General features: G+C 34.2%; 1 protein-coding gene across 13 annotated transcripts in view; it reads right to left on the bottom strand.

The window, feature by feature from the left end:
• Window positions 1-23,248, bottom strand: part of CCDC73 (coiled-coil domain containing 73) — a 138,337-nt gene that overhangs the window by 18,607 nt on the left and 96,482 nt on the right. For 10 of the 13 annotated variants that reach the window (XM_038563087.1, XM_038563089.1, XM_038563090.1 and 7 more), the window contains 4 exons: window positions 10,360-10,488; window positions 9,800-9,859; window positions 8,943-9,047; window positions 2,236-2,346 (listed from right to left, as the gene is read on the bottom strand). In XM_038563087.1, coding sequence (XP_038419015.1) covers window positions 2,236-2,346; window positions 8,943-9,047; window positions 9,800-9,859; window positions 10,360-10,488 — 405 coding nt within the window. The remainder of the gene's footprint in view (window positions 1-2,235; window positions 2,347-8,942; window positions 9,048-9,799; window positions 9,860-10,359; window positions 10,489-23,248) is intronic. The other 3 variants (XM_038563091.1, XM_038563093.1, XM_038563097.1) reach the window with 3 other exon arrangements.

Raw genomic sequence — 23,248 nt, 5'->3', positions numbered from 1 at the left:
GCCTCCATGATTCTTCTCATTCTTTACTAAATGGAATGCTAACAAGATGGAAAGAGAAGTGCAGGAAAAGGGCACATGTTGTGTGGTGAAACCTTATTTATCTTTCAAGGCCAAACTAGTGTCACCTTTTCTCTAAAACTTTCTCTAACCTGGCTAAATGATATGATTTTGTACTTTCATAGTAATTTTTTAATACTGCTAAAACCTCTCCATGGTATTGTGGTCAATTTCCTAATTGCCTGTCCATTTGAGTGTGAGATCTTATTGATCTTTGTATTTTAAGCATCTCTGAAAATCCAGTACCTAGAATAGTGCCTAACACATAGATGCTCAACAAATAGTGTGAACTGAATTCCTTTTGTGACCTATCCTTCCCCTAAATAATTTCTGAATATCCTCGTTTATTGTCTTTTTGTCTATATATACCCATTAGCTATTTAACTAGCCAAATGAAAATACACAGAACACTGTTCTTTATAATATTTCAATGAATTTTAACTACACTGTCTAAAAATAATTACAAAGTTTTATTTGTACAGTATCTCTTTCACTGTTTTTTGGTTTTATTTTTTTGGAAAATAGCAGTTTTTAAGATTTCCATCTTATTTTTGCCAATATCTTTAAAATTTTTAAAAACCCATCTTGATCCAATCTCAATAGCAATACTCTTGTTCCTCACTCAAGAATGGTGAAAAAGCTGCATAGAGACAGAAATGCAACTAAAAAGTAGATCTAACCTCCCATTCAAGAAAACTTTTACATGGTTCTACACAGCAGCTTTCTCTTATTTAACTATGTTCTATTTAGTACTAAAGCATATGGAAATGAAATGATTGTAGTAGCTAAACAATCCTAAGACAAGACCAATTTCATACAAATTTATAGACTGAGGCCTCCCCAGTAAAATTGAATGCTTATTTTTCTTAATTCAACTGATTTCTCCTTGTGAGAGGGGTATCGTTATGGTCTCAAGGAAAATGAATGTTTAATTTTCTGAGCGCAATTAATCTTTTTTTAGCACGGATAATTTATTTAGGTATATTATCTTTACACTTTGCACTTTTCCCTAACCTGACAATACCATTTCCATGGTTTTTAAACATTAGCAATGGGAAGGAAGAGTTAGGATGCAATGTGAATTTTCTGAAGCTAAAATAAATATTACTAAGCATGCTGCTTAATGGTAAACTATGAGACTAAGCATTTTTAGTATTGATACAACTAACTACAAAATACTTCTTGAAATTTGGATAAATCTTATTAAATTTATCAGTGAAGACTTGATCTCTCCAAAAGATAAATTAAAGGAACATATTAGCTACAAATGAAGTGAAAACTCAAAAATTACTTATATAACAATTTATATCAAACTCATCTACAAGAAAATGTTTATCAAACTGGTATTTGGATACATATTAGTATAAAATATATTGCATTAATATTAGAAAAATATAGTATACTTAGTATAATAGTGCAAAATATAATCTTTCTCTCCCAAAATATAGTTTTCATAAACTCATAGTGACTTTCTATTGTGTTAATTCTTTTAAAAACTGAAAGGAAATGAAAATACATATTAAAATAGAATAATCAATTTTAGAGTCCATCAATCTTTAAGGCAAACCTTTATATTTAACAACTTTAATTTATGCCATTTCATACTTTTATTATCTACTTTACTAAAATGAAAATTTAGTGTAAAATAAATGGATGTGGTTTAAGGAAATAGCTATGTTTATAACATATCAACTGTTTATGATAAAATGTTAACACTACAGAACTCAACTACTGTACACATGTCCTAAACATGACTTTAATACATTTTAACAAAACTGCTAAGGAAAGCTAAATAGGTCAACTAATACCACTACCTATATAATTATTCAATCATTTACTAAAATACTATGTAATTGTTTTATGAAAAGTAAATTAATTCTTCTTTGTCACATATGGGAAGTCATTCAAATTATATATATACATATATATAGTTCAACAGTTATATAAATATCCACACATGTATATGTGTGATTTTTCATGCATGAAAGCATTACAGGCAATTTTATTAAATTTAGCTTTTCAACAGCATTCACTTCTTGGAAATACAAGTGCAAGAAGAATACGTGTCTGATTTTATTCTTATATTATTTTTGCAGTATTTTCTTAGCATTTAATAGTTATTTTAAATGTCTACAACTTCTTAAAATATTTTACTATTTTATTACTTAATAAACCTACATGTTTTTTCCAAGTTCCCAGTGCTTTCTCATGCTCATTTTGAAGATTAAGGAACTTTTCTTCATTTTCTTTTATCTTCTCCCTTTGCAGCTCATTATCTCTTTCAAGGGTCTGCAATAAAATTAATTATCCAAAAAATAATCAATACCACATTAATGAATTTTGATGTGTTTTATGTTGCTTGGACCTTTGCTTCTAACATGCTGAAAGTGCCATACAGATCAGTGATAATGTGCTATCTCAACAATAATTTTCATAAATTAACAGAAAGGTGCTTATAGTTTAGTTAACAGGAAATAGGGGGAGGTTATGAAAAAGAAATGGCTATAAAAGGGTATAAAAACATTGCCATTATTCAGTTTCACTGCATAAGTTTTAATGTACTGAAAAAGTAATATAAAGTACAGCACTGAAAAATATGAAATGTAGCATAATCCAGCTTAACTCTACTACAAAATTTTAACTACCACAGAACATTTTTCCATATCTGTTTATTTTAGAAATTAACTGGCTTAGAAAACCCTTAAATACAATTTTAATTTTTAATTTCAAATTAACACTTTTTTAGTAGAGCTTCAGTATTTACCATATTAACTTATTACTTCATAAATTAACATAATATAATCACCACTACACCACCCTCTCCCCCAAAAAAACCTTTAAAGAGTAAAAATACTACTGTTTTCTAAGGCAAGGGTTTTAAAGCTATTAAATTATTATCACCAATATTTATTAGGTTTCTCAATGTCTGCTGATAGTCCAAGTTAATTTCCGTAAAAAGAGAAATAGTTAAGAACTCTACCCACATGCCTAATACATCGGGAATTTTTAAGCCCATTTGTTTATCACAAGTAAAGCTATTTACATTCAGGGTTAACATTTCAAGCCACACAAAGGATAGAGAAAGAAAGATAAAGTGTCCCTCTATCAGCTCTCCAGGTCTCCTCCACCAGAGGTAACCACTCCAGCAGTTTCTTGCATAGTCTTTGAGAAATTGTCTCTAAGCATACAAGTTTATAAAATACATCTTTTTAAATACACAGGAGACCATACCATACATATCGTGTTCTTCCACAATCTGTTTTTCTAAAAAAAGTTAATATTTCTTGCTTACTTTCCATACCATCAAGTACAGATCTAATTTTAAAGGCTTCACAGTATTCTATTTAAAGACTTCTCAATTATATCTAGAATATCAATACACAATGACACAATTATGCTAAATTATGGAAATGTGTAATAAAAAGTTTTTTTATTTTTTATTTTTTTAAGCATTTGTTTTAACATTAAAATTCTCCTCTAGCACACAATGAAGATTATTGCACTTTGATAGCCTTCAATGAATACCTATTTTGACTGCCTCTACTTCAAGATAATGTAAATATTTTTATAGAAGTCATAAGTTCTTAATTTATAGGTAAACAATAGAGTAGTTTCTGAATATTTACAATGTATATATTTAATAGATGCTTACTATTTTAACATTCTACCAAATACAGTATGTATTTATACTGATAAAACCATATTCTGGAAGATAAACAAATCAAAGTTTAGGAGATGAGAGAGAATGCACTACAGTATCTATCCTAGTAATAATAAATGACCAAGAGCATTACATTCTTAAAACTGTGGTAGATACGTCAACCATTTCCTGTCCTGACCCATACTCTCATCTAAAAGAAACTGCCTATATCAGATATTCTTTGTTTCCACTTTCTGGAGACCTTCCATCCTTCCATTACAATTTGGACCCCTTGCTCTTTCAATCTGCTACACAGATCGGGTGATCTCGGAGGACTGCCTTCTCTTTCTGGGATTGGTCTCTTGTTTCCTATATTCTACTGTTTCCTCTTTCCTGGTTTATTCCCTTGTCTTGGTAGAGCAAACCTTCCATTACTTCTTGATAAAGGAGGCACAGATGGTACTTTTGAGGCCCTGCATGTCTAAAAGTATTTTTTTCTACCAATACATAATGATTTGTTTGGCTGAATGCAGTACAATTCTGCTTTAGAAATCAATTTTTCAGGGGCGCTTGAGTGGCTTGGTCAGTTGAACTTGCAAATCTTGATTTTGGCTCAGGGCAGAACCTCAGGCTTGTGAGACTGAACCCTGTGTAGGGCTCTATACTCTGCACAGAGCATCCTTGTCCCTCTCCCTTCCCCTCTGCTCCTCCCTCCCCCTTCTCTCTCTCTCAAATAAACAAAATATTTTTTAAAAATCAGTTTCTTTCCAACCACTGATGGCATGGTTCCATTATCTTCCATCTTCCAGCACTGCCAATGAGAAGTCTGAAGTCATTATGTTGCCATTTTTATTCTAATCATTTGTATGTGAACTAATTCTTTTTTCCACAGAGAGTTTTAGAATCTTCCCTTTTTGTATGAAACTCCATAATAATATGCACTGGTATTGAGCAAAACAAACTCTAATTCTTCAGTTCTAGGTTACCTTCTAGTATTATTTCTTTGGTCATCTCTCCATTTTCTCTGTTCTTTCTGAAACTCACTAAACTTCTTGGATTGAACTCCTAGTGTTCTTTCCCCTCTGTTATCCATCTTCTTGTCTTTTGATTCAACTTTCTAGAAGACTATCTCAATATTACCCTCCAAACCTTTTACTGTATATTTTATGTCTAAAATATTTAAAGGTTCTCTTTTATTCTGAGTGTTTCTTTCTCTAAAGACTCCTAATTCCTGTTTTTGTGGATTAATAAATGTTTCTCTTAACTGAGTATATTTTCTTAGTTTCCCTGTTTTTTTTTTCATTACCCTGTTTTGTCTAATTTGCATGGTAGAGACATTCTTCAGGTGCCCACTGATCCTTAACTGTATGTTCATATTAAGAATGAAGTATTAAAAAGCTGGTCACAAGTTATGTCAAATGATAGACTTCACTGTAGGTTGACCTGGCTGAGCAATTTCCCTGGGAGAGTGTAACTGGAATAACTTGAGCAAGTTAGTTTCCCTACAAAGGAATCTTCAGTCTCCTGCCTGGAAGTGACAAGGCTAGATGTCCTCCAAATGGGGAAACAGAGCAGGAAGGTCTCAGATTTCAGTATTTAGACTTTCCACCCTGTTTTCAATATAATACTCTCAGTAACATATTGGTAAACAATTTTTTGTAGCATTTGCCAATTTTAAACATTCCAACCATAGGCAATTTCAAGCCACCACTAGTTTCACAACCAGCTAGCAAAATGACAACAGCTCTAACAACTAGCTCTTCCTGGTATAAGCTGCCTCTAGAACATTACTGGATTTTCCAACCTCAGTTGTCCCTCAAACTCTTCAACATAAATCTCCAATCTTCTGCCAAGTAGAAGACAGGCAGTGCCTTTTTGTGCAGGATAGGGAAAAGAATTTGGAGGTATAGTAGCTTCTAGCTTCTTATATAGACCTTTTCTTCTTGGCTTCAGTTGCACATTCAGCTTCTAGAGGCACATGATGCTTGCAATTCCTAAGCATCTCTGCATCTTTGATTTGGGTTTCTATGTTCTTTCATTTGCTAAGTATTTCATTTGTCCTTGAGAATTTATTAACATCATTTTATTGCAGTTTCAGAAGGAAATAGAAGTTAATGTGTAGGTTCAATTCAACATGTTTAACCAGAAGCCCATACCTTGTACTATCTGAACTTACAAAGATTCTAAATTTATTCATTGTTAATCATTCATTAATTTAATAAAATCTGGTAAGCTCTAACTGTATGCCAGATACTCTTTTAAGCTCTTACACTACATGAATGAAACTATTACTATTCTCATGGAATTCAGTCTCTATCAGAAAATTATTTGATATTATTTGCATCTGGATTAACAAATCTAAAAACCATTCCGAAAAAAAATGGATATTGCAGAAAATCAAAGTAAAATCATCTCTTAATGTTTTAATATACCAAAAACTAAGTAATATATTCTGGTTAGTGACTATGGGAGCAAACTAAGTAAATTATTCATGTTAACACTATGACTACAGCAGCATAACTACACTTACATTTAGACTAAACTATAATAAAATCATAGCAGAAAATATTCTCTATCATGGGAATTCAGGTCTCTATGCTCCACACTGTACTATTAAAAAAATGAGACAGATGACAGTGTGACTGCAGAGCACTGAAAAAAAAAAAAAGGCCATTATGAAGAGTAATGATCCCTTTTAATATAGGTGGAATTAGAAAGCTCCTCGAGAAAACACTTGAGATATCTATACAACATAATCCTCAGCAATAGTTCAATGTTAACATTTTCTTATACTATATATCAGTGGTTCTCCAACACTGTCTGCAAACAAGTACTGATCCATGACAAAATTTCACTAGTTAATGGCAAACAAAGTCTATAAGAGCCATCAGATGTCTTTTTCTTGTAAAGGACTGTATCTACTCTGAGATTATATCCTTAATATGTAGTGTTAAAATATTCTTTTTTATAAAATGAAAGTGATGACAGATGGTCTTATTTTTAATGTCCTTATCAAAGTAAAAAGGTGACAATTCTATCCTGTTCTTGCCAATACTTTGCAACAAAATTTCCATATGGAATCTAGTTTCTCGATGTACCATCAAGCTCAAATAATAATAGTACTAGTTAAAGAGGCATCTGGCTTATCTAAGATATTGGCACTCAGAGGTAAAAGATCCTGGAACCATAGTTATAGTCCTTGTTACCTTAAAGAAACACATGACTGTAAGTCTCTGACTACTGTACGCTCCACAGAATTCAACAACACATAAACATTGCATTTAGAGCTCATGAAGGGTAATTTAAAAGTCATAGTTTCTGAGTAAGTTATCTAACAAAAGTGGCAGGTCTCACTGATCTAGGAAGAGTACATTAACAATGTAATATAGAAATAATGCTGGAGTAGAATAGGACAAAAATTTAATTTGGGATTTGCCACTAATTAAGAAGCCTTGAAAAAAAAAAAAAAAAAAGAAGCCTTGAACTCTACTGCTTTCACTTTCTTTATCTTTAGTTTACCAAGAAATGAAATAATTGGGTTGGCTGACCACTAATATTTTGTTCATCCTAACAAAGCTGTTTGAACTCCTTTAAATGGGTAAGAAAACAATCCTGATAATTGCTACTCTTTATAAAGAATTTGGGTAAATTCTATTCTACGTTTCTTTGGAGAAGATTCAAAATATTAGAGAAAGCCCCAGTTGTCTATCTGTAGGGTAGGTAAAAAAGGTGAGGGATTACTTGCTTGTAACTGGACTTTCAGAGAAATTTTTTTCACTTGTCTTAGTGGAGGAGGTGAAGAGGTTAAAAGAGGAAGGAAGTGGGATGCCTGGGTGGCTTAGCGGTTGAGTGCCTGCCTTTGGCCCAAAGTGTGATCCTGGAGTCCCTGAGTCCTGGGATAGAGTCCCACATTGGGCTCCCTGCATGGAGCCTGCTTCTCTCTCTGCCTCTCTCTCTGTCTCTCATGAATAAATAAAATCTTTAGAAAATTAAAAAAAAAAAAAAGAAAGAGGAAGGAAGAATTGACTCCAGCATAATTCTTCCCTCTCCCTCTTCCAGGTCTATGTTTTACAGTATTGGGGACAGGCAAGAGAAATGAAGAGGGCAAAACTCTCTTTACATCATTAGTCACAGAACATCAATGGTGAGGAGACAAAGCTTGCATTGTTCAGGTTGTTTGGTCCCATTCAATGATGATGAATTCAGCATAATTTGTGGTCTTTACATGGGAGGTAACTGTAGTTTTCTTGAGAAATGTTCAGCTTCACCATCATTACCAAGAATCCCTTCAGAGGAGCACAAATATCTTCCACTGGCCACCCCAGTGGAACATGTCCCCAGCTCCTTTCCTTGAACTGAACATCCTGTCATTTGGCCAGTGGCACACAAGGCAATTTCTGTCATTCCACTAACCTTCATGTTCCTTCATGTGGAGCCAAGGAATCACAAAGTTCTCTCTTCTGCACCCTTCTTGTTCCATATAGTATTGTAACAAGCATAATACACTACAAGCCCATTGGTACATATCACTCCAAAAACTTTCCTCCTTGAAATTTCTGGACCATAACTGTGCATTAGTCTATGTGTTTTTGGGTATAATCCCAAACTTCAAGAAACATATGCCAAGTTCTTCCACTGAATTTACCACATTTTATTCCACTGGCAACACCAGAATGGACCTGCAAGTTCCTAGAGCATCTCAAGCATCCATCTACAAAACGAGATGGCACCTTCTCCTTTTTGTAGCCCAGTCTTTATATGATTTTCACTAGACTCCTTCACTTAGCTTATGAGGAAATGTACTCCCTTCCCAATTAGGGATGTAATAGAAAAGCCTCTCTTATTGAACTCTCACTCCCAAGGCATCAGTGACCATAACTTCCTCCCCTTTCGAATCTTTTTTTTTTTTGGATCTGCCTTCAATTTCTGGGAGTTCACTACTAACTGCTCTCTTCTATTTTCAGTTTTGGTCTTAGCCACAATTCTAAGACAAAGAAAAAAAATCCCATCCAATCTGTTACAAAATTAAGTCAGACACTTGATAAAATTGAACATTTAACTAGTGACTTAAATGTTAAAAAATATATATGTTTATTATTTTAGACACTGATACCAAGTTGACGAAGAGGGCCATTATCTTACCCCTAAAATTCAAAATGGTCTCAGATAAAGTTGGCAAATAAATGCAACTAGACAGGTAAAGCTCATTAAATGGAAATATACTATCTGTATCTCTATATACAACCTGATTATTTTCTTTTAACACCTTCAATTCTGCTTCCAGTTCAGTGTTAATTTGAGTTTGATGCTGAAGTAACTGCTGCATACGTTGGAAAGAAATGATAATATCCTTTTAAAAAAAGTATAAATATGATATATCAGTTGAAAGAATTTTAAGATGTGTTTCTAAATACATCTTAGGTGTGTTTCTAAATCCATTAGAAAATGTCATTTAAGAATGAATTTAGAAACATACCTGCAATCTTAATAAACTACATCTTCTAATTTGTTAGGGTACCAATGGTCTAAACTATCAATGAAAAAACTGATTTATTTTTATTCTTATTTACTCATTAAATATTTTAATATCATATTTTTCCAACTTTATTAAGATATAATTGACAAATAACATTCTGCAAACTTAAATTGTTCAACATGATGATTCGATACACATATATAGTGCTAAATGATTACCATAAGATTAATTAACATCACTATCACTTCACATAATTACCATTTTTGTGTGTGTGGTGAGAACATTTAATGATCTACTCTCTTAACAACTTTCAAATATATAACATAGTGTTAAAACCATCATGCTGTAAATTAAACCCTCAGAACTTACTTATAACTGAAGTTTGTACCCTTTGACTAGCATCTCCCCATTTCTCAGATTTATTTTTTAATGGAACATATGTGAGACCTGGTTAAAAAAAAAAAGGTACACATATATCCATTCAAGAAATCCCAACTGAGTACTTACTATGTGCCAGGAGTTGATCTAGACATGATTCCATTTATTATTTAACTTACTTTATTTCCCACATTATACCTGGTTTTAAAAATATTGCCTGGTTCCCAAAATATCTTATGACTGCTTGCCTGTTTTTCTTCTTGAATATGTGTGATTTCTTCATTAATCTTCTTATTTAATTCCAACTCCTTTTAAAAATTGAGTAATTTTAAAGTTATAAAATTCAGCAAATTCTACATTTAATTCAGTGCTCAACACATTTAGGGAAGTCATGACCCCTTATGACCCCAGAGTACCAACATCTGTTTGCTGGTAAAGCAGTGGCTCTAGCAAAATAAAGGTGGTATGAGATACCCATAACAGGCTGATGTGCAAATTTATAAATATTCACATTAAAAAGTTACAAAATTTCTCATCTCCAAAAGCTTTTCTGGAGACACCACTGTATCCTAAGATTATCTGACATTATATTAAAGTGGAAATAAAATGGTTATACACAAATTTTATTGTCTTAAATTCTTGTTGAAAATGGCAAAAATACCTAATAGGTGAAAAATAATTCACAATATTGTTTTTTCACTATTACAGTATATTAACTTTACAAGAGAGGGACATTTTTATATTATAGTCCTGAAATTCTCTTTTTACAAAAACATCTATATAAACATGAAGACATTTAATTAAATACCATGTTGAGTCTTTCTTGAAGTTCTTGAAATTTTTGTTCTTTAACTGTTAAGTGGATGTTTTCTTCTCCCATCTTATGTTGACATGTGACCTTGGACTTTATCAAGTCTGAGGTAACTTTTTTTAGTTCCTTAACATAAGAAATATAAACACTAAATTCAGTATAAACATTTCATCAAACCAAGGTACTTTTCTGACAGTTTTAAAGTCCATTTTAAACCTATCATTATAATTTACTGTATTTCACATATCAAGATAATACTAATGGTCCATCAAGGTCTATTTCTCCCAGTTCCCTTGTGAAATAATTAGCCAAGGTGGGAATGCTACCAGGATAGAATGTACGATATAAAAAAAAAAAAAAAAGATTTTATTTATTTATTCATGAGAGACATAGAGAGGGGCAGAGACATAGGCAGAAGGAAAAGCAGGCTCCCTACAGGAAGCCTGATGTGAGACTTGATCCCAGAACCCCAGGATCATGACCTGAGCCAAAGGCAGACGCTCAACCACTGAGCCACCCAGGTTCTCCAATTTTTTTTTTCTCTTAAAAAGAGCACACTAACCAAATGAACTAACTAATCAGAAGTAGGGTGATTTCACTCATTTAACAAAAATCTTCTGAGATAAAAAATAATAAAAGATTATAGGTTTCTAAGTTCATTAGCATCTAATAAAAAAATTTATGTGAGAAATAATCATAATCTAATGTGATGAGTGCTATATTAGAGGAATGTTTTGAAGCATACAGAAAGAAAGAGAATGGCATCAAGCAAGCATCACTAGGAAAAGTGGTTTCTGAACGGAGTATTTATTTTTTTTTAAGATTTATTTATTTATTTATTCAGAGAGAGAGAGAGAGAGAGAGAGAGGCAGAGACACAGGCAGAGGAAGAAGCAGGCTCCATGCAGGAAGCAGGACTCGATCCCAGGTCTCCAGGATTACACCCCAGGCTGCAGGCGGCGCTAAACTGCTGTGCCACCGAGGCTGCCCTGAACTGAGTCTTTAAAGATAAATCTGCAAAGAGTACAAAAAAGTAGCCCAAACAAAAAGATTCTACATGCACAAAGGTACAGAAACATGGAAGAGTATGGCACTTTTCAGGGAAACAGAATAGGATATGGCTGGAGTGAACACATTATGAGTGAGAGAGAGGAGTAGAGTATTCATGATTGTGGCTAGAAACTTGACAGGACTCAGATATTGAAAAGGATTTGTAGGCCAAGCTAAAAAGAGCTTTAACTTTATCCAATCCTATGGGTAATGAGGAATTAATAATTGAAGGATTCTGATTTAATAATTGAAGGATATATGAAAAACAGAAGATTTATAATTCAGAAAATAACTCTAGCATCATTAGATTATTAGAATTGAAGAGGATATAAAAAAAAGTCTTCATTTGTGAAGTCAGACGTCCACTGAGCTGAACAGATATCATCCAAACACATAATTCTGAAATACCAACTTCTGAGTTGGTGTGTAATTTATTATTCTCCTGTTCTATACACACTATCTTAAATACTCAAGAATCCAATTTTCACACTCTTAATTACACAGTATCTGAACTCCCTTTGACTTTTGGAAGAATTCTACATTATAAGAGTCCACCAGAGAAGCCAGAAATGCCAGATACTACCTTTATATAGCATGAGGCCAGACTGCTAATCAGATGTACCCATCCTGGATACTGGATCAGGAAGTAGTATTACAAAGAACAGGAACTGCTGCAAATCCATCTGTTGGTAGGCTTTAGGGGCAATGCTAGTGATATCACCTTTCCACGGACAACAATGGTACCACTGTAGCAGGAGCAGCATCCACTATAGTCAACAGTGACAGTACAACCTACAATGTATAATACTCAGGAGTGGAAGCTGGCTTTATGGTGTGGTCTTGGATACTGCACAGCTTCCCCTGTTTCTGACCATTTTCCAAGTCTGAGATGACCAACACCCAAATTCCTTTGTTGACAAATATCATCTTAGAGTTAAGAATCTTGTCTAATATACTTTAGTTTTTAAAAGACTATATGTAAGAACTGAATAATAACAACAAACAACTCTTTTGTAGGAAAAAAGTTCATTAGGGTGGTGACATTACAGGAAATTGTTATTTTCTTTTTTCCTAAAGTAGACATGTATTTCTCAGTGTATAAGATATAGATATACATATACAGCTATGGAAACAGGGGCAATCACTTCTAGTTATTAGTTAGAAAAAGAAGAAAGAAGACGGCAAATGACTGAGTCCTAAAGAATTCCCACACTCACGGATTACAGAAGAAGCTAAAAGAGAAGGCTGAGAAGTACAGTCAACTGAGGTAGGTGGAAAATTAAGAGTGTAACATGCAGGAAGCTGAAGGAGGAACAGCAAAAAATAGGGCTGCTAATACCTCTAGAGTTCTACATAATGTAGCTTCAGCTGCCCACAAAGACACCCAATTACAACTCAATACCTAGTTCCAAATCCAAGACAAAGGAGTTTGTTCACACGTCCCTTTGCCATATGCTCACTGCAGAGAACACTGCTAAGGTAATCACGTGTGGGTCAAGAGACAGGATTTGACTTTTAGAAAAGCAGGCAAACTAAAAAAGAAAAAAAAAAAAAAAGAAAAGATAGACTAATAGGCAGGACAAAGAGAACAACCAGCACATACTGAATAACAAAAGGAGTCTGAACAAGTAGGCCTTGCTGAGTAAGTAGCATACTGGCTAGCCTCTGACCAGATGCACTCACTCTCCACCCTTTCTGCAACTGCTGTGTCCCCTGTGCTGCTATCTGAGGATAAGGCAAACAGCTTTTTGTGCACTCTGGCTCCCGGTTGGGGGCACTCTTTGGAAGGAACCAGCAAATCAGTATGCCGGCAGGACAGAGTGAGGTATTTCTCTGTTTCCTCCCCACATGGCCACAAAATGACAAAAGCTCTCCACCTTTACCATAAGTCATAGCTTCTGTATTCTGCTTTCTTCTATAGCTGTGCCTCCAGCTCTCTCCAGGTTCCTGGGAGCTGCTTCCTTTCTTGGCTCCCCCGCAGGTTCCCGTGGTATAATCATCCCCCAACTGCTTCTCTCCCTTTGGTGCTTCAGTGTCCCTGCTGGTTTCCCTGAACTCTGCCCACAACCTTGTAAGCAACTTCTTCATCAAACTTTTCTTTTACCTATTCGAATGTGTCCTCTGTTTCCTGACTCAATCCTGTTTAATACATTTAATACAAGTAAATTGAGAGAAGGGATTTTAACTGTGGGGAGGAAATGAGGAGAGCAAAGGCAAAAAGGTAGGAATAATGAAAAACTATGACGATTGCAAAAGGATCTTGCATTAAATAGAACAGAAGATGCTTCAGAAGTAATAGGAAACAACACTGAAGATGTAGAATGTGGCCAGACCGTGGAAGCTCTAAAAAGCCAATTAAAGAAGTGTGGGACTAAATCAATGTATTAATACACCCAAATTTACACAATATTATATGTCAATTATATCTTAATAAAGCTGGAGAAAAATTAGGACTTGATTTGGTAGGCAAAAGAGAACTACTCAATCTACCATTTCCTATATATGTACTAAGTATCTAGCATGTCAGACACATAGAAGCAATGCATTAAACTAGTTACCTAGCAAAGTTAGTTTGGCAACAAGAATGAATAAAAACCAGGGGTGCCTGTGTGACTCAGTCAAGTGTCTGCCTTCTGTTCAGATCATGTGGCACAGTCCGGAATCAAGCCACTCAGTAGGGAGTCTGCTTCCCCCATTTCTTCTCCCCCTGCTCATGCTTGTATGTGAGCTCTCTCTCTTGCCTACCTTATCTCTCAAATAAATAAAATCTTAAAAAAAAAAAGGAATAAATAAAAACCAGATAAAAGAATACTGGCTAAAGGGCTACTTTATTAATCTATGCGTGAAATGATGAATGTCTATACCATTAAGAAATGAAGAATGGCAAATATGAGATATTCTAGAGGAGGATAAATAATTGACTACACAAAGGGAATGAAAGACAAAGATTATTCCAGAATGTCTATGTGAAGCTAAATGAAAAGAAAAACCATGAAATCTGAAAAAGAAAGCATGACAAAGGAAAGGAAATGAAAGGTCTGCTTCACTGATGAAATACATGAAAATGTATTTAAGACAAGAAACAAGGGATGAACAATGTTCTGAGACTGTTAAGAAAGCAAAAAAGCACAAATCACTATGCCTGAGCCACAGGTTGTTATTATATTTAAAAAGTCCTTCATTCATGTTCTTTTCAAATTACAAAAGGTTACACATGATGAATTCTCTCAAATGAAGTTTCAATGTCCCAGCAATGGTTCATCTTCACAGTCAGCAAGAGGATTTCCTTTGAAAGGAGAGTTCCATGAATCTGGGGAGGTGTGGGGGACAGAAGAAGGATATGGAGAATGAAGAATCAATCCATGTGACCCTGAAATCACAGTAAGTTATAAAAGGAGATGACCAGTTCAAGCAGTTGAAAATATAGAACTAAGATTAAGGGAAATGTGAGGCTGGAAATATAAAGTCATCTACATGAAGTGAATGAATCACAGAATATAAGAGCTCACTGAAAGAGACGAAGAGTTTTGGAGGAATGAAAGGACATGGATAATCAGGGAGCCAAAGGAATTTTTATCAAAAGACCCTTAAAAAGTGAACTATCACATACATGTTATAAAATGAACACATTTTATATTTTAAACATCTATTATTTTGTACAAAACATAATATTCTGTAATTAAAAACACAAAGGGTATCAGTTAGGATCCTTTGGTCACAATATCAGAAAACAATATAAATAATAATAATATTTGTTCTTCCATATAACAGGGAGTCCAAAGTTCTTCACTTTTATTCAACATAGTACTAGAAGACCTAGCTCTAGCAATTAGACAACGAAAAGAAATAAAAGGCTTCCAAATTGGTAAGGAAGAAATAAAACTTTCACTATTTGCAGATGACACCGTACTATATACAGAAAACCTGAAAGACATTACCAAAAAACCACTAGAACTGATAAATTAATTTGTATCCAGTAAAGTCACAGGATACAAAACCAATGTACAGAAATCTGTTGCATTTGTATACACTAATAATGAAGCAGAAAAAGTGAAATTAAGAAAACAATTCCATTTATGATTATACCAAAAACAATAAAATATCTCGGAATAAACTTAACCAAAGAAGTAAAAGACCTATATTCTGAAAACTATAAAACACTGATGAAAGAAAGTGAAGAGGATGCAAAGAAATGGAAAGACATTTCATGCTCATGAATAGGAAGAACAAATATTGTTAAATTGTCTATACTACCCAAAGCAATCTACAGATTTAATGCAATCCCTATGAAAATATAGATAGCATTTTTCACAGAACAAGAACCAACAATCCTAAAATTTATACGGAACCACAAAAAACTCTGAATAGCCAAAGCAATCTTGAAAAAGAAAAACAAAATTAGAAATGTCACAATTTCAGATTTCAAGTTATATTCTGTGTAAGCAAAACAGTATGGCACTGGGATAAGAATAGACACAGATCAAAGGAACAGAATAGGAAACCCAGAAATAAATCTAAAATTACATTGTCAATTACTCTTTGATAAAGGAGATAAGAATTTACAATAGGAAAAGAACAGTCTCTTCAACAAATGGTGTTGGGAAAAGTGTATAGCTACATGCAAAACAACTTTGAAAGTGGACCACACAAAAAAAAAAAAAAGAAAGAAAGAAAGAAAGAAAGAAACTGGACCACTTTCTTACACCATACACAAAAATAAGCTCAAAATGTATTAAAGATCTAAATGTGAAAGCCAAAACCATTAAAATCCTGGAAGAGATCACAGGCAGTAATGTCTCTGACATCAGCTATAGCAACATTTTTTTTAGATATGTTTCCTGAGGCAAGGGAAATAAAAGCAAAAATAAACTATTGGAACTACATCAAAATAAAAAGCTTCTGCACAGCAAAGGAAACAACCAACAAAACTAAAGGGCAACCTAAAGAATAGAAGATATTTGCAAATGACATATCCAATAAAAGGATAGTAACCAAAATATATAAAGAACTTATAAAACTCAACACCCTAAATACAAATAATCCAATTTAAAAATGAGCAGAAGACATGAATACATATTTCTCCAAAGAAGACATACAGATGGCCCGCAGACATATGAAAAGATGTTCAATATCACTCATCATTAGGGAAATGCCAATCAAAATTACAATGAGCTGTTACCTCACACCTGCTAGAAAGGCTAAAATAGAAAACTCAAGAAACAACCAAATGCTGGCAAGGATGTAGAGAAAATGGAACATGTGTGCGCTATTGATAAGAATGGAAGCTGGTGCAGCCACTTTGGAAGACAGTATGAAGGTTCCTCAAAAGTTAAAAAGAGAACTACTCTATAATTTAGTAACTGCATTGATGGATATTTACCCCAAAAATAAAAAAACACTAATTCAAAGAGAATGGGATAATGCACCTCTATGTTTATTGCAGAATTATTTACAATAGCCAAGATATGGAAGCAGCCCAAGTGGCCACTAACAGATGAATGGAATACACACACAAGCACACACACAATGGGATATTATTCAGCCATAAAAAAAGAATGAAATCTGCCATTTGGAATAACATAGATGGAGCTAGACAGTATAATGCTAAGCAAAATGAGTCACAGAAAGACACCTTATGATTTTACTCAGGTGGAATTTAAGAAACAAAGGCAAAAAAGAGAGGGCAGGGGAGAAAGGAAAGGAAAAGGAAAAGGAAAAGGAAAAGGAAAAGGAAAAGGAAAAGGAAAAGGAAAGAAAGAAACCAAGAAACAAACTCAAGTATAGAGAACTGGTTATAAGAAGGGAGTTGGGTGGGGGGATGGGTGAAACAAGTGAAGGGTTTTAAGAGTACATTTATCATGATGAGCATTGAGTTATGTATAGAATTGTTGAATCACTATATTGTACACCTAAAAATAATGTAACACTGTATGTTAACTATACCAGAATTTAAAAATTAATAGTAAAATAAAAATAAGACAACAAAAAGCTGGGGAGCTTCTTGTGTTGATTGATTCAGGCACTCAATAACTGGGACATTTATTAAAGGCTAGGTATTCTCAAAGACTAGGATATTTTCATTTCTTCACTTTCCATTCTTGGGACTGACCTCTTTCTTCCACTGTTGAGACTATAACAAGAGGCCAATTTAGGTACTTCATAGCACTTCTCTCTTCCTGCAATTCCTTTTAAAGAGTAAGAAAATTTTTCTTTGAATCACTTCCTACTGGCCAGAACCAGATCACAGGCTCATTCCTGAACCAAACACTGGCATGAAAAATAGACTGATCATAAAAGGTGGACTGAATGATGGGGGATATCACAATGTCCACTACAAGAAAAATTTCAGCAACACTGTAAAATATACAGGTTATTTAGAATATTACTGACTACATATAGTATACAGTATAATAGAAGATAAATGGAGAATATTTTTACTACCTGATTGACAACTGTATAATTAACCTACTTTTTTAAAAGATTTTATTTACTTGAGAGAGCGAGCGAGCACGTGTACATGAGGGGGAGGGGTAAGAAGGAGAAAGAATCTGAAACAGATTCCACACTGAGCACAGAGCCCAAAACAGGGCTCGATCCCACAATTGCGAGATCAGACCTGAGCCAAAACCAAGTTTGACACTTAACTCACTCAGCCACCCAGGCGTCCCTCACTGACTCTTTAGGTTTTAGTTCCCTTTACAAAAAAAGGAGAGGTTAGATCCAGTTAATGGTTTTTAAATTGTGCTCTGAGAAGTCCTATAGGTTCCATGAAGACCATTCATAGCTGCTAACAGAATTGAAAGAGCCCCTAGATATATATAGCTCTAGTGTTCCTCCAACTCTCTCTTCAAGTAAAAGCAGTTCTACCTTTTTTTTTTTAAGATTTTATTTATTTATTCATGAGACACACAGAGAGAGAGAGAGGCAGAAACACAGGCAGAGGGAGAAGCAGGCTCCATGCAGGGAACCCAACGTGGGACTCAATCCTGGGTCTACAGGATCACACCCTGGGCTGAAGGTGGCGCTAAACTGTTGAGCCACCCAGGGATCCCGCTCTACCTTATTAAATACTGAGCTTCCACCATCTTGAACTGAGGTTTCTGGAGCTCAAAGACAGACAAAAGCCAGATTAGATGATCCCTAATGATTCCATGAAATTTAGAGATGACCTGAAGAAGACAGTTTACAGAGAACTAGATCCTGTAGAAATAGAAAAATAGTTCAAGCATGAAGGGAGAAAGAACAGTTGAGTCACAAGAAATTTCTGACTTTCCTATCTGATAAAGGAATTTAAAAGCAACTGTTTCAGTTGTCTTGAAAGGCTATACAAATAAAGCACTTAGTCTATGGTGCAGAAAAGCTGAATCTAACAAAACTGCCTTAATCCTAATCTTAACCTAATTTTACTTGCAAGTAACAATAATCCTATAAATTTCTATGGCATATTTGACTTTCTGAAGTGCTTTTTCGTGCATTTATTGTTTTATATTTATTATACATATGTAAACCAAGAAAGGTAGGGATCATTCTACTTATATTAAAAAGAAGAAAACAAAAGGGAAAAAAGAAAAACAACATCTGTATAGGTCTGAGTCAAGCAGCTCTTTGAGAGGACTATAGTTGAAAGGTTTAGTTTTAAAGAAAAAGGTAAAGTGATGAATTAAGATAAACAGAATAAATTACAAATATTGCACGGAATTATGTGGGGGCAGGAAGAAACTAAAGGACTGGGTGAAGTAATGGGAACTGAAGGACTAGAGGTAAAGAGAACAGATTTGAGAGTGTAATGGTACAGATGATAGAAAAGGATGCTCTGGCTGAAGAAAGAGAAGGACCGAATGAAAGAGCCCAAAGGAAGCAGTGTTTTAATGATAAGATTTCAAGGTAGGGACATACTAGTCTACAAATCTTTAGAGTCAAGACATATAAGGAGCTGGTATTTCAGGAGTATGAGTAGTTAACAATTCCCCTGTTTAATAATCTCCTTTCTAATGGGGAATAAGAAAGGGAAGAAACTTGTGTGGATAAATTGCTTATGCTGCTATTATTATCAGCATGGTTAAGACTGTAGGTTCTGGAGCCAAATTTGTCTAGGTTCCAATTCTGGCTTTATTTTCCTTGTTATGTAACTTCAGATAATTCCTTCTGCCTCAAGTTCCTCATCTGCAAATTGGAAATACAATTTTTTAAAAACAAAGTGTCTGGCATGTAATACTCCGTGTAACAAGTATTTGTTGAACATCTACTCACTATTCCCTATTATTACTACTAAGGTCTATCCAAGGGATTCTAGGTTTGTTTTCTCTATTATTAAAGTAGACTACATTTTATAATTAAATAATCTTTTGTTTATTTAAAGAATTAAGATTCATTCTTTTAGAGCTAAAAACAGTACGAATTTTTCTGTAGACCAAGAGCTCCTCAAAGACAGGGGCCATGTTTTATACTTAACCCTCAGAAGCTTAATACATTCAAGAAATCTAAAAAGGAACTAAACATTATAAAGACTGTAAGAAGAAAAGTCACATAATTATGGAAAAAATGTGACTTATCTTTACCTAAAATAAGATTTGATGAGATCAAAGGTTGATTTATTCAGGATAAAACAAATGGCATTAAAAATTTGGTGAGAGCAGTCAACGTCAGCCAGAAACAGTAGTATTATTAATGAAACAATAGTTCATAGTCCATTAGCAAGACTGGATAGAGAGTGGTAGGTTTAAGTATAGTGCTGAGGGTTTAATCACTGATTAAAACAGCTGGTTTTACTCCATTCAATGTCAAACCACAGACCCACAGATCACCATGTTATAGACAGATGCTCCTAGTTTAAATGTGAACAGACCAGTACAATAATGGAAAAATAAAGCTTAATAGATGGTGAGTCACTAACATTATGTTAACTTTAAAAGAAAGGTTTGGTTTTTTTTTGTTTTTTTTTTTGGCTAGAAAGTTATATTTTTTGGCTAGAAGTTATGTCTTTGGGGGGCTAGAAAATAACCTTGACTGTTGTAACCAACAGCCCCTAAATTTGTGAATTTAAAATAGGTTAATTCTTCATTTTAAGTAAAGATCCAAGAATATGCTAGAAAACAACAATTACAGAAATAAGACAGTATAATAAAACATTACTCTAGAACTAGATGGTCTTTGACTTAACAAACTTATTGAACAAAAGAATGTATTGACATTATTTCCACCCTGCATAAACATGTGAAAACATGGGATGGTAGTTAAATTGACTATGAATACTGAAGGATATAAAAATAATCTAGTAATTTTAGCACTTTAACTTCTTAAAATTTTAGGAGATTAATTCAAAGGAAAAATATCTGTTAGAGGACATCAAAGTTTTATTTTTTTTATTTTTCTTAAAGAGTATTTTTTCTTTAAAGATTTTATTTATTTATTCATGAGAGACACAGAGAGAGAGAGAGAGAGAGAAGTAGAGAGAGAAGCAGGCTCCATGCAGGGAGCCTGATGTGGGACTCGATCCCAGGTCTCCAGGATCAGGCCCTGGGCCGAAGGTGGCGCTAAACCGCTGAGGCACCCAGGCTGTCCAACATCAAAGTTTTAATCTCAGTTCATATTTATAGGATGTTTGGCTAATTTTTATATTGTTACTCAGTATTTAGTCAAATATCATCTGAGTATTAAAAAAAATCTTTTGTGCTCAATTGATCCTATTTTTAAAAAAGCCACCAATAATACTGGGCTTAAAATAAGGTACATCTTTCTTTAGGTGTTTCCAAAAACTTGCTTTCAAGCTGCTTTTTGTGTGCACTAAAATGGTAGTTTTAAAACATAGGGGCACCTGGGTGGCTCAGTGGCTGAACCTCTGGCTCAAGTTGTGATCCCAGGATCCTGGGATCGAGTCCCACATCGGGCTTTCCAAAGGGTGTCTGCTTCTCCCTCTGCCTGTGTCTCTCATGAATTTAAATTTCTCATGAAATTTTTAAAAAATAACAATTTTGAACTTTTAATTTTTTTATATTGCATTTTCCTAAGCAAGATACACCTGCAAGAAATAAACATTCAAACAACTTATAAAGTAAGTTAGATGCCTTTTATACTGGTTTTATACTAGTGATCAATTCTAGGTTCAATCCTAAGACACAATGTTTACTGATAAAAGTACAATCAAACTGAAGTATATGTTGCTAAAGCTTATATTTATATAAAGTGGCTTATAATTCTCTCAATTAAAAAGTGATTCAGGGGATCCCTGGGTGGCGCAGCGGTTTGGCGCCTGCCTTTGGACCAGGGCGCGATCCTGGAGACCCGGGATCAAATCCCACGTCGGGTTCCCGGTGCATGGAGCCTGCTTCTCCCTCTGCCTGTGTCTCTGCCTCTCTCTCTCTCTCTCTCTGTGACTATCATAAAAATAAATAAATAAATAAATAAATAAATAAAGATTCATTTTTCTAAAAGTTATTTTTTCTGAAGCATGAAAAATCAGGGCATCCGAGTAGCTCAGTGGTCAAGCCTCTGCCTTTGGCTCAGGCCATGATCACAGGCAGGGTCCAGGGATCAAGTACCATATCAGGCTTCCCACAGGGAGCCTGCTTCTCCCTCTGCCTATGTGTCTGCCCCTCTCTCTGTGTCTCTCATAAATAAATAAAATCTTTAAAAAATAAATACAAGTTATTTTTTCTGTCAAGGTTACAAAGTGCAACAAACTTCTATCGCTTCCTATGCTTTTCAACAACTGAAAACCTGGAGCTGTTGTAATCTGCTAAGTTTTCTGAGATACTCTAAAATGCATCGATTCCTATTACAATAATTGTTTTGAAACAACAGAAGTGGGAAAGGAGGGTAAGAGCAAAAATTTAGCATGTGGCTGACAAAAGTAAAAACTAATCATTTATGTCTTTTTCTCTTTTATATTAATTACTTAATCTTAAGAACATAATAAATTAAAATCAGAGACCTCCATGAAATGATTTTCCACTGAAAATATGCTTTTGATTTTATAGCCCTTATATAGCTTTTAAATATCCTGAACTTTTAGTACATTGTCTGTTTTCTAACCATTTTATTCAAAGCTGTTAGTGCAGCAAGTAAACAGCACATGCTTTGATCTCATTAAATTACAACTTATAGTTCCTAGACTCATAAATACTGTGCTCTTTTTTCCTTTACCCCTCCTTTTCTGGTACAGGGTAGTCTGTTAAATATCACTATCTCCTTGAGTGCCCTGACGTTTACTCAGACAAATAGCAGAGGTTATGAATGCTGCTCACAGATAGTATCAGGAATTCTTCATGATTGCCATAATGGTGAACCCAGCATTCAGAACTGTAATATCTAGTCCAATCTAACAACTAAGTTTGGTCTGTTTAACTTTGCTCCCCCCACTCCACCCCCCAAAATCCATCTTATCACAAACCACTAGCTTAACTGTTTTGAACAAAATCATAAAACAAAATAAAAATTATCTTTGGAAAATGAATGATTAATAGTTTTAAATGAGTGATAGAACCAATGTTACCAGTTTTGATTAGCTTCTAAAAAAAGATTCTCCCTCTGCCTGTGTCTCTGCCTTTCCCTGTGTGTCTCTCATGAATAAATAAAACCTTTAAAAATAAATAAATAAATAAACAATAGAAAATGAAAAAACTTTCTTAAAGTTAAAAATTAAGACTACATACAAAATACAAAATACTTACACTAAAAAAAAATACTTATACGTAGGATGTCTGAAATATAAAAATGGCTATTAAAATATATTTTTAAATTTTCACTCCTTTAGCCACTTGGAACTCTCAGGGTAATAAAATTCTCTTGCTTTACCCTTTCATACACTCTCTGTTCCAGAAACAATTTGGTAGCACAGT

Source organism: Canis lupus, chromosome 18 (assembly GCF_011100685.1).
Source record: "Canis lupus familiaris isolate Mischka breed German Shepherd chromosome 18, alternate assembly UU_Cfam_GSD_1.0, whole genome shotgun sequence".
NCBI lineage: Eukaryota > Metazoa > Chordata > Mammalia > Carnivora > Canidae > Canis > Canis lupus.
This window is presented reverse-complemented; position numbering and strand designations above follow the sequence as displayed.